The sequence below is a fragment of the Hemiscyllium ocellatum genome, chromosome 4 (assembly GCF_020745735.1).
Source record: "Hemiscyllium ocellatum isolate sHemOce1 chromosome 4, sHemOce1.pat.X.cur, whole genome shotgun sequence".
In the NCBI taxonomy this organism is placed as follows: Eukaryota; Metazoa; Chordata; class Chondrichthyes; order Orectolobiformes; family Hemiscylliidae; genus Hemiscyllium; species Hemiscyllium ocellatum.
This window is the reverse complement of record NC_083404.1, coordinates 26767605-26780843: the sequence shown is the minus strand read 5'-3', so window position 1 is coordinate 26780843 and position 13239 is coordinate 26767605. Positions and strand designations below refer to the sequence as shown.

General features: G+C 37.2%; 1 protein-coding gene across 1 annotated transcript in view; it reads left to right on the top strand.

Moving 5' to 3' along the window:
- The window catches only part of LOC132811644 (exostosin-1-like), a 162132-nt gene extending 149317 nt beyond the window's left edge, over positions 1-12815 (top strand). The window contains exons 10-11 of the mRNA XM_060822829.1: positions 3028-3199; positions 12032-12815. Coding sequence (XP_060678812.1) covers positions 3028-3199; positions 12032-12217 — 358 coding nt within the window. The 3' untranslated portion in view covers positions 12218-12815. The remainder of the gene's footprint in view (positions 1-3027; positions 3200-12031) is intronic.
- Positions 12816-13239: the final 424 nt, after the last annotated feature.

The following is a 13239-nucleotide window of genomic DNA, read 5'->3' as shown; positions in this document are numbered from 1 at the left end:
TTAGATGAGCACTTCAAATATCATACATTCAAGGAAATGGAACAAGAGCAGGAAATTTAGATTAGTGTATTTTTAGTGGTACTTTTGTTGGTGCAGTGTGAATGGGCCGAAGGTTTTTTTTTCCTGCATTGTATGAATATAGTGGGAAATGTGATTAGAATTGATGGATGTTCAGTGACCAGAGGAGACACAATGGGTTGAAGGGCCTTCTTCCTTACTTAAAACAGACTAATATACTACACTCAACATCATGAGTTCTTATTGTATGGTGCAAATGGTTCTACTTTATCAAACACCTTTGGAATGTAAAGATCACATCTTAATTTATTTTTGGTTGTGGATAAAATTGAGCAAAGGACTGTTTCACAACAAAGAGTAGAGAAAGGGATTGCTGCACTTTTGAAATATAAGTTATTGAAATTCATTGTAAATCATATTTACGCTGTTGCTTTGTAAGCACTGGGAAGGTGTTAAGGATGCCAAATGGTTTTGTGTGGTCTGCAACAAGTAACTGTTTTGAGCATTTGTACCCAATTGAGAATGTTAAAAGTTGTCAACCTGACAATTATCTGGTTCCTGGGTAGTTAAACAGCTTATGGGTCCGAACAATACAGGGAGAAGTCGTCCAGCCTTTGGAAGTGGAGGTAGCCTTTCACACACCTGCTTTTGCTTTCTTGTTCCTTTCCCCCTCTGTCTCTGTATCTCTACCCCTCCCCCAGTGAAATACTTAAAATCTGAAAAAAAATCCATTATTTTCTCCCAGCAGTTACTGGAAACTGTTGTTTTTAACCAGTAAGTCAGAGACTTTATAATTTGTGAACATGTCTCTCTCTGGCTCCTCTGAAGAAGTGAAAGAACGTGGAGAAAAAGATCAAAGATATGAAGGATTTGGGGGAAAAAAAGCAGCACCCCATTGAACCATGAGGACTAATGTTATTGAACAGTTCCCCTAATTTTTGTTTTCCTTTGACCTGTAACATCAATATTTTCTAATCTATCTGGGTCTGTCTGTATGTATATGTAAGGGAGTTTTTGAAGGGTGTACGAATTCTAAGTAGTAAAATTATATGCCACCAGTTCATTGTTTTTAGCTTGGTTAGAATCTATTTATTTCTAATACTTGCTTTCTGTTAACCCAAGTCTTTAAGGTAAACTGCATATTTGGATTTTTTTTAAAATTTTTGTGACAAGTCAAGAAAACAGGTTTGATTTCCAGCATACAACACAGTGAATCTAACTGCAAATGCAAATGTGTTACATCTGAAATACTCCCCTTTATCTGTCCTGCTTGTTCCTTCGTCAAAGAATGCCAATAAATTTGTCAGCCTTTTGTTTCAACTGTTTATCTGTGTTTAATAGTTCTAAATGCACGGTGGAAACTGATGTTTTTATGCATTTGCACTAGCCAATGTTAATGATATTTTTGCAGAGCTTGATTTCTGATGTCAGTTAACATCCAATTAAAAATTTTAGAATCTGCTGAACACCATATGGCAAATTGGCAAAACCTGTGTTACGGTGCATATAAACCTCTTGCAGATTTTCCCATGAAATATGATGATGTTGGAAGGGTCTGATTTCAATTAAAAGTTGAGTTTGTGCCAGAATTACGATAAACTTAATTATCAGGGATGAACAGCAGATCACTCTTCCAAACATACCTGTTGCTTTCTGTTACAATGCTTTAGATTTGGGGAATAAATTAAAGTGAAACCTGCTGTAACAGTGGGTAAATTCACAGAAATAACAACCCTTAATGACACTTTAACAAGGCACAAACAGCTGCTTCATGATCCAAAATAGCTAGTATATTTTATATACTTTATGCAGTACCTTTTATAATTGTTGAGATTGATCATATGAAATTATTTACCCCAAGGTAAGCAACTGTGCAGGATAAATGGGAAAGATGCAATTGGTAGGGGTTCTGTAATAATCTCCCCCTGTGTTCCACTACAGTTGGGATTAATACAGGACATGAGTCCTGTAAAGTGATCTATTATAGCCATAAATACAAGTTGCAAAAAAAGTCTTGTTGTGAATTGTTTTCTGTAGTGTCTTTTATGATTAAAGAATTTGTTTGCTTTAGCTAATCTAAATAAAGGTACATTATGATGTATCACAAATCTAAATGTTGAATGCAATAGCTTAGAATATTAGTTCCTACTGATTTTGTTGGAGATTTTCAATGTTTATTAAACTTTATGTCCGCAGATAGTCATAAGTAAGTGGATGCTAAATTCAGTATGGTTTACAGGGAGAAAGTGAGAGAATGCGGTTGAGAAACTCAGAGCCATGATTGAATGGTGGAGCAGACTTAATGGGTTGAATGGCCTAATTTCTGTTCCTATGTCTTTGTATATCTATGCAGACCTGCAACTAGTTTAAATGACTTTGACTTTGCATTACAAGAACTCTAAATCAAGTGACATTCTTGCATCATTTCAGCATGTATCGATGAGAACTAAAATTAAAACATGAAGTGAATTATGAGCTTTAGGGTGCAAAGTTTTTTTAAACTTTGTTTTTAGAAGAAAATGAAGTGTCACTGAAGAGTTTTGAAATTGATTGGCAGAGGAACTTTAACTAAATCAATTGCTTAACGATTAATTTCTCATTAATTTTATGACATGAATTTCATTTTTCTCTTGTACGTTTGGAAAAACATTCTCTTTCTGAAAATGTATGAGCAATTATATTTTCATACATTCTTCACCATTCACCTCTCCTGATTTTGCCTCCCACTAGCTGATGTTAGTTTTTCTGTTAATTGATTTTTCTCCTTGTAAGTTCTTAACCACGTAACTTAGTGTAGGTAAAATTATGATAGAGTAATTTCCTTCATTGTATGACTTCCTGCGCTGAAGTAGTTTGACTTGAGGAAACAGGGTGTTTTCCTTAACAACCAGTTAACTTGCATTCAATCAGATTATCAACTAGTACTTCAGGTAATATATTTGACTTAAAAGTGATATTGTATTTTAGACACTTAAGATTAATTCATTGGCTTTGCTTTTATTATTGTAGGTACTACCATTACCTGTACACTCATTATCTGCCTTCCAGTCTAAAAAACATGGTGGATCAACTGGCCAACTGTGAAGACATATTGATGAACTTCTTGGTTTCAGCTGTCACCAAGCTGCCTCCTGTTAAAGTCACTCAGAAAAAACAGTATAAAGAGACAATGATGCAGCAGGTAATTTAATTGGATGTAAAGTAAAGAAACCCAGACAAAGTAAATTTTATGGTCTTTGAAATGGATTTGTTGAACTTTAATACTGATGTGATACCAGAGTTTAGGGATTGAAAGAAAGGCTTAGTTATATCAGGTTTTTCATGACCACCGGATATCTTCTAACATTTTACAACTAATGAAGTGTTTTTAAAATGCAGTCACTGTTCTAAGAAAAACATAACCAAAATACACAGTTTTTTTGTATGATGATTGAAGGATAGATATTGGTCAAGGCACTGGGAATAACTCTTCTCCTCGAAATCATGCTGTGGAATCTTTTACATTTGGCTATGCAGGTAGATTATTCCTCTGCTTAGTATATCTTTAAAAAAGCTGTTTCTGTAACAATGCAGCGATTTGTCAATATAACACTGAAATGTCACCTAAGACTTTTGTTCCCAATTTCTGGAGTAAAATGGACAGCTGTCCATGGAAGTGGCAGATCTGGGTACTTCTGATAAGAAAATGCTAAAATGTTTCGAAGGGAAGAAACATAGGGAAAGTGGTATTTTTGGTGAAAGCAATCATGGCAGTACTCGAGAAGGACAGATCAAGAGCTGTGGACTGAGAGCAATTACAATTTTCACCAGCAACCTTAAAATGACCAAATAGTAACAAGGATTTGTTTGGCCTTTTCTGGTGTAGTAGTAGTGCCTCAGCCTCTGAGCTAGAAGGCCTACATTCAAGTTGATAAAATTTAAAAAAACATACCAAGAATGTAAAGGGTCAGGAGGCCCAGGTTCAAGGTCCCACTGGCTTCAGAGATGTGTAAAAACATCTCAATGGGTTGATTAGAAAATATCTAGTAAGAATATGATGAGCCAAGTCGATCAAGTGACAGTAGGGGAGAACATTTGAGGGACAGTGATCATAAGATATTATAGGAACTGATGGGGAATTACATTATTCAACCAGAGTAAAAATAATCAACCAGCAGATAACCATCTATAATCAGGCAAGAACAGACCTGGGCTGGGTAGACTGGAGCCAATGGTTGAACGAAAAACAGTGGCAGAATGATGGGCTACCGTCACAGTGGAGAAGGCTTGGATGTAGTCAAAGTATATTCCTTCAAAAGGGAGCAACAAACAAATCCAGAACTTCCTGGATGATGTAGGAGATATAAACTAAGGTAAAGGAGTAAAAGTATGCCATTGCACGTGAGGTAGTAAATACAATTAAGAAATAAGCTGAATGCAGAAGGTTCAGAAGACAAGGTGATAAACCAAATAAGAGAAGCAAGAAGAGATATAGGAGAGAAAAAGAACTGGCAGTTCTCTCAAAGGGAAATCCACATCTTCTATAAGCGCATTAACAGTAAAAATATGTTTCAGAAGGAGTAGATCCAATTCAGGACCAAAAAGAGGATTTGCATATGGAGACAAGAGGTGTTAAATAAATACTTTGCATCTGTCTTCACCCACATGGTAGATGCCAGCCAGGCCATGGTGATAGAAAAAGAATCTGTCACCAGAGACATTTAAAATTGGTGAGATGTTAGATAAGCTGTTGTTCAAATTAAAAAGGTGCAGAAAAGATGTGCAACGATGTTACTGGAATTGGAGGGTTTGAGCTATAGCAAGAGCCTGAATAGGCTGGGGTTATTTTCCCTTAAGCGTCAGAGGCTGACGGGTGGTCTTAGAGGTTTATAAAATCATGAGGGTTATGGATAGGGTGAATAGCCAAGTCTTTTTGCCAAGGTTGGGGAATCTAAAACTAGAGGGCATAGGCTTAAGGTGAGAGGGGAAAGATTAAAAAGGGACCTGAAAGCAACTTTTTCATGCAGAGGGTGGTGCAGTGTATGGAACGAACTACCAGAGGAAGTGATGGAGGTGGATACAATTACAACATTTAAAAGGCATCTGTTTGGATACATGAGTACGAAAGGTTTAGAGGGATATAGCCTAGATCAGTTTAGGATATCTAGTTGATGCAGATGAATTGGACCAAAGGGTCTGTTTCCATGCTGTAAACTCAATAACTATGACTGGCTATGTTAAAGTTGATAAGACACAGGGAGCAGATGAAATGCATCCAAGGATATTGAAGGAAGTGAGTGTAGAAAATGTAGGTGCATAGGTAATAATCTTTCAATTTTTTCAATCTTCTCTACATTCGCGATGATGCATGAGGAATGGAAAATTCCAAACAATGTTACAAAATGTGGTTATAAAGGTAGGCCCAGAAATTTCAAACCATTTAATTTAACTTTGGTTTTGCAAAATAATTTCATGAGATGTTGTTCATTTCAGAAGTCAGCATTAACATGTTTCAGGGAAAGTAGTGTCAAAACATTTGCTGAAGTATTTTGACATGATAGCAGAGAGAATTGCTTATGGCAAGGCTGTTGATGTTGTACACCTGGACTTCTAAAAGGTGTTTTAGAAGTGGACGTCAGGTAAGTTGTAAGGCAAGGAATATTAGGTTATGGGTACAAAATTGGCTGAGTGAAGGAAACAAGGTAGTGATTAATGGATATTTTCAGAACAGGAGGAAGGTTTACCCCAAGGGTCAGCATTAGGAACCTTTGCCTAATATATATAAATGATCTTGCTGTGCAAGAGCTAATTTCAAAGTTTGTGGATTGCACAAATCTTGGAAGGTTTGTGGAGCAATACTGTCAACAGAGTTCTACAGTGTAGAATTTCAAAAATACATTGACAAATTGGCAGAATGGTAGGTAGCAGAAGTAGCTCAATGTAGGACATTATCAGCTAATAAACTTTGATATAAAGAATGTGGAATACAGTATAATATAAAGAATACTATTCTAAATGGTATACTGGAGAAGAGTGACCTGAGTGTATATGTATATAAGACATTCATTATGGCAGGACTGGTAGAGAAAAATAAATGCATTACTGTAGGCTTCATTAATTAGCGCACAGAGTACAAGAGCAGAGAGGTTATGCTGAACTTGCATATGACACTGGTTAGATCTCACCTGGTGGATTGTGTACAGTGCTGGGTACCACACTTCAGAAACTATGTAAATGCATTGGAGGAGAGCAGAAATAGTTTACTAGAATGATTTCAAGATTGGGGCATTTCAGTTATAAGGATATATTGGAAAAGTTAAGACCGTTTAGAGACTTGATGAAAATTTTCAAAATCAGATGATATTCCTGCTCATAAAAGGAACGAGAACCAAAGGATGTTGTTTTAAACTACTTTGCAAAAGAAGTAAATATGACGTGAGAAAAGCTTTCAAATAGTTGCATGGTTTAGGTTTGGAATACACTGCCTGGAAGTGTGTGGGTATAGGTTCATTAATATATTCAAGGGGGCATTGGATGATTATTTGAAGAGAAACAGTGTGAGGGGCTATAAAAAAAAGACCAAGTCAAAATGGTTAGAAAACTGGTGTGGACACTATGGACTGAATGGCCTCCTGCTGCATTCCAATTCTGATATATGTGAATTTTCCTTATTTACGGTTTACTTCAAGATCTGAACCAAGTACAAATGAAAGAAGCAATTCAGCCATTCTTTCTAGAATGATAAATTGAAGTTGCCAATAAAATGTCCAAGTATTGACACAATGGATGAACTATTTTCCAAAATAAATTTAGGAATGAAAAAAGATGAAAGAATTCATAGTCAGTAAGTCAAACCCAAAAATGTAATAAAAATTAGCATTATCTTATAAATGGGAAGTTGTTTATCATCATCACAATCCAGAAGAGGCAAGGAAACAGCAATAAAAGTAGGTAATTTGCCCTTTGAGCCTACTATATCATTTAACATGTCATGGCCAAGTATTCAACTCAGAAGTACCTTTCTTCCCCCTGCCCTTTAATCTCTCTATCCCTCAATTTATGTCTGATTCCACCTTGAAAACATTCAATGTTTTTATCTCAGCTGCTTTCTGTGGCAGAGAATTACACAGACTCACATGTCTCTGGGTGAAGGAATTTCTCTTCATCTCAATCTTAAATGGCCTACCTTTACCTTTTGTCTGTGACTGTTTGTTCTGGAGTTCCCAGTCATTGGGAACATTCTTCATGCATTTACTCAGTTAAGTCCTGTTTAGAATTTTATAGGTTTCTGAGATACCAGTGCTTCTAAATTCAAGTTTATAGAGTAGTAGCTGATCCAGTCTTCTTTCATACATCAGTCCTACCTTACCAGGAATCAATCTGGTAAGCTTTCGTTGCACTTCCTACGCGGAGAGAACATACTACTTTAGATAAGTAGTTCAAAAATACATGTATTATTTATAGTCTCATCATGATCCTGTATAATTGCAGCAAGATATCCTGCTTCTGCACTGAACCCTTTACCTGGGAAGGCCAGCATCCCAGTTGCCTGCTGCACCTATATATAAAATGAATAGCTGGGGTCCAAGCACAGATGACTGTGGTAGCCTGTTAGTCACTGCCTGTCATTCTGAAAAGGACCCTTTATTTTTGTTCTGTGTTTTCTCTGCTAAGTAGTTCTCTAATCATGTCAGTACGTTATCCCCAATCTTATTATCTTTATTCTGCATCCTAATTTCTTACGTGGGACCTTGTCAAAAGCCCACTAAAAGTCTAAATAAACCAAATTCACTGGCTCTCTCTTATCATCTGATTATATCCTCTCAAAATTCTACCAGATTTGTCAAGCATGATTTCACTTTCATAAATCTGTGCTGATTCTAAGTGCTCTGCTATTAAATCTTTCCTTGACATCCATTACCAGCAGTTGCTAACAGCCAGATCATTATCCACTGCTTTGTCTGTCCAATTGTTCTGTCTGTTTCCCTATCTATCATTTATTCCCTATCGTCTCCCACAACCCCATCTTCTGTATATAAACTGGCATTTTCCTAGTTACCTTCTGTTCTGAGGAAGGTCACTCAACCTAAAATGTTAATTCTATTTTCACTCTGCAGATGGTGCCAAATCTGCTGAACTTTTGCAGCAATTTCTGCTTTTGTTTACCATTACCGATACCAGTCCGTAGTTTCCTGTTTTCTCTCAACTTTGTTTTTAAATAGTGGGGTTACATTAACTATCCTCCAATCAATACAAAATGTTCCAAACTATACAGAGATTTGAGAGATGACCACTAATGTATCCACTGTTTCTGGAGCCACTTCCTAAAGTATTCTGGTGTTATGAAGGTGTAAGGGGTACTGTACGTTTAAGAAAGTTGAAAGCTAGCAAGGACTTAGAGAAGCACTCAAAGTGCTGGAGAATTTACAATGTAAGTTTGGTTTAGAACAGCTAGCACTGACTGGGTTGCTTGGAGATAAAAACAAATTCAAATTTGACCAATCTGTTTAAATTATACCTCAAATTACCAACCTCCAATCAAGTTTGAATTTAGGATATTGACAAGATTAAAAACCAGTGAAATGATCTGATGCTTTTGGGTATAAGACCAGTGAAAATTGAACAGTTGAAGAGAACTGCCAATCCACCAATATATGCAGACTGCCCAGAGAATAACTCTCTTAAAGGTACCTTTATCTATCAATGACCTGTGAAACAGAAGACATTAAGAAGAAGAAAAGAAGACCGAGGAAGATACAAAGAGAAGATTCAACAGCTGGATGTCTTTAAAATTTGAATTTTTCTGTAAATCTTAATTGGGGGTTTTATCAGACTAGTATTGTAGAGGGGAAGGGAAGAGATAGGTTTAGGTAAATGAGTTGTAAATAGTTGTTAGTTAATTATTCTCTGTTAACTTTGAAAAATTAAAATTGTTAATTTTTACTTTAAATAGTGACTTTTGGGATAGTTCTTTGCCTCCCGAATTTCACAGATTACAACACTAAGTGTGTTGGATTTGAGTTAGCAGAGGAGTTTACCCCATTTCTTAACACTTAGTTGTAGATTATCAGGATCTGGGAATGTATTGGCTTTTAATACCATCAATTTCCCTACTAATGTTGGTTTCCTTCAGTTCCTCTCCCTCACTACAACCTGTTCCCCTACATTTTTGGAATGTTATTTGTGTCCTCCTTTGTGAAGACAGACCAGAATACACATTTAATTGGTCTGCCATCTCTTTGTTGCCTGTGATAACTTCCCCTCTTTCTGATAGTAATCTTCAATATGTTTGTCTTCACACAATGTTTTCTATTCACATATTTATAGAAGCCTTTACAATGAGTTTATATGTTCCTGCAAGTTTGCTTTCATACACTATTTTCCCTCTGTTAATCAATCCTTTTCTCCTCCTCAGTTGAAATCTAAACTGGTTTCAATCCTCAGGTCGCTGGGTTTTTTTTGGTCAAATTGTATGCCTGTCCCTTGGATCGAATACTGTCCCTAATTTCCCTCGTTAGTCATGATCAGGCCACCTTTCCCATTTTACAACAATTATAGCATTACTTCCATGTGTTCTTTAAATGTTTCCACTGTCTATCAATTGTCATCCCTTTAAGTAATGTTCCCCAATTTATCACAGTCAGCTCACACCTCATGCCACCTTGATTTCCTTAATTTAGCTTCAGGACCCCAGTCTCCGAATCAAACATATCATTCTCTATCTTAAGGAAGAATTCTTTAATATTATGGTCACTGTTCTCCAAAGACACTTGGAGAGCTAGATCACCAATTATTCCTTCCTCATTATGCAATATCCAGTCTAGGATAGCCTGTTCTCTAGTTGGTTCCATAACACACTGATTCTACAAACCATCCCATACACACTCCAGGAATTCCTCCTCGACAATATTGTCACTAATTTGATTTGCTCTATCTTTATACAGATTAAAATTGTCCATTATTTTAGCTGTGCATTTTTGAAAGAGAAATTGTGGTAAATGTCTAACAATTCATATTTACAAATATGTCTGAAGGCTCTTCACTGAAAATATTACAAATATTTGATGGCAAACCACAAGGTGCAATAAGAAAGAGAGGTTTTAAGGAACATCGTAAAAGAGAAGGGGTACTGAGAGAGACTTGAGGATATCCCAGCGCTTACATTTTCAACGGAGGAAGTTTGCCAATGGTCAAGGGATTAAAATTGCAGATGTTCAAGAGGACACATTAGATATAATCAAAAGTGTGTGCCTTCTAGGTTTAGAGGTTGGGTGCAGAGATAGGAGAAAACTGGAGAGATTTGAAAACAATTATTATTTTAAAATTTATGGACTGCCAAACTGAATGATATTAAGTGTTGTTAAGGACACAGTGGAATGAGACTTGTATGGCCAAGTCTGCAAGTAATGCAGGCATGAGTAAGTTTCAGCAGGTGAGCTGAGGCAACATTCAGGCAATGATACAGAGGTACTGTAGGTGGTCTGGTTCAATTTGGGTGGTCATGAGGGAAAGTGATGGAGCCTCTGTCTATGGAACCAAGTTTGTACCAGAGAATGAAGGCCATGATTGATTGGAGTAAATCAGCGCTTATTTGGAATTTAATGTTGGATAAGCATCATTGCAAATTATTGTGAGTGAAACATATGATGTTTCCAGCATATGTGGATCTTCTGGTATCTTTGGGTGATGCCAAATACGCCACGTACAGCTGAGAAATAAAAAGACCTCTAGAGTTTTGAGAGTACTTCAGACTTGTAGAGAGAGAGGAACCGTTTCTGGCTTCACCTAGATGGAAAAGAATTGAACTAGGCAAATTTGGTCCCCAACCTTGAATTCTGAAACAAACATAAAGGCGAACAGCATGTTTTCAGGATTAATAGTCTGAGAAGGGAAATGATTGTCACGCAAATAGTAAAGATAAGAATGTGTTCACAAAACATCTCTACCAAAAGGTTAACTTGTCATTTTCTCACTTCAGATGCTGATGGGCTGTCTATATATTCATTTTTTGTTGTTCATATGTCAATATATGTTTATATATAATGTTATATTGTTTTTATCCTATTGGTCGGTTAGAGTCATAGAGATGTGCAGCACCGAATCAGACCCTTTGGTCCAAATTGTCCATGCCGACCAGATATCCCAACCCAATCTAGTTTCACCTGCCAACATATGGCCCATATCCCTCCAAACACTTTCTATTCATATACCCATCCAGATGCCTTTTAAACGTTGCAATTGTACCAGCATCCACCACTTTCTCTCTCAGCTCATTCCATACACGTACCACCCTTTACGTGAAAACGTCGCCCCTTAGGTCTCTTTTATATCTTTCCCCTCTCACCCTAAACCTATGCCCACTAGTTCTGGACTCCCCCCACCCCAGGGAAAATACTTTGTCTATTTATCCTATCCGAGCCCCTCATGGTTTAATAAACCTCTATAAGCCACAGCATCCAACGTTCCAGGGAAAACCGCCTTAGTCTATTCAACCCCTCCCTTTGGCTCAAATCCTCCAACCCTGGCAACAACCTTGTAAATCTTTTCTGAACCCTTTCAAGTTTCACAACATCTTTGAAATAGGAAGGACACCAGAATTGCACGCATTATTCCAACAGTGGCCTACCCAATGTCCTGTACAGCTGCAACATGACTTCCCAACTCCTGTACTCAATATTCTGATCAATAAAGGAAAGCTTACCAAACGCCGCCTTCATTATCCTATCCACTTTCAAGGAGCTATGAACCTGCACTCCAAGATCTCTTTGTTCAGCAACAGTCCCGAGGACCTTATCATTAAGTGTATAAGTCCTGCTAATATTTGTTTTCCTAAAATGCAGCACCTCAATTATCTGCCACTTCTCAGCCTATTGGCCCTTCTGATCAAGATCCCTTTGTAATCTGAGGTAATCCTCTTCACTGTCCACTGCACATTTGAATTTTGGTGTCATCTGCAAACTTATTAACTATACCTCTACTCTGCTTCACATCCTTTTGAACTCTGGTCAATATATGATCAATCTTTACTTTTCAGTCCTCTAGAGCTTCCCGATGGGCTGATCCTGATCATTTTGCTCAGCGACAAACCTGCATGAACACATTTGCAACTTGGTTTGGATTCATGCCTTTGATCCACTCCCAGATGAGACTAGATCCAGTTCTCTTCAAAGATCAGGTCTCCATACTGCGAAAGAAGTATCGGGACATTGAACGGCTCTAATGACTCATTGATTGTTGGACAGCACTCTGATTAAAGCCAGCTTAAAGAACACCCCTCCTGAGCTCAGCAAATAATGTTGTCCAAGGTGACTAAGAGCAGTTACTCCTTGATGAACCTGTCAGACTGACTGAAGAGGATTTCTGCTATCAGCTTATTGACTAACAGATCTATATGACCATTAGGATTTTTAAAAATCGTTTTATCAATCCTGTGTAACAGGTCTAATACCTTTTCAGGAGGAATATAAATTCAAAGTCCATGAATTGAAAGTGTGAAAGTCAATGAATAATTATTTCATCTGCACTGTGAAGAACCAAGTGAAACACTATTCAGTTGATCATAAACGCGTCTTAAATTTTGGTCTGAACTTATCTTAAAGCTTATTTTTACCACTTAAGCTAAATACGAGTTAGGAAAACTGAATTATGTTTTGGAATGTGTAATCATCTGACTTGTATAGGAATGGGCACTAAGGCAGTTGTGACTAATGAACGTGCGGTTGGGTTTCACCAATAATGTCTGCCATGTTTACTATTAGCATGTTTACTATTAGAATTCCATCCTCATCAGCTGTGGGGAGGGGGGTGGGGGGTTGGGGGGTTCAATCTGCCACGTAAAATAGAAACTGCTAGTTGAAATGTGTGCACATACCTGCATGTTAATATGCCTTACAGATGACTTCCTGTATGGCTTTTACAGGGTCACTTGGCTGACCTTTGGATCTGAAACATTGACTATGTGTATTTTAAAGTGAATGGCACATATGGTGCTCATACAAGGGGTAGCTCCTTGTTACTATATAAAGTTCTATTTTTTAAATGGCAGGGCTATGTTAGCCTTTGCTCACAGGTACTTGAATGTCTGAACACTTGAAGGAGTGCTGAGCGTGTGGCCTTTTAATCACTTTATTTTGATTAATAATGGTTCAGCCTAGTTTTATATCTGTAATTCATTTATTTTAAATAGAAATCCCAATTCATCTCGTGTGCTGAATCTCCAATCCACATTTAGACATTTCATAA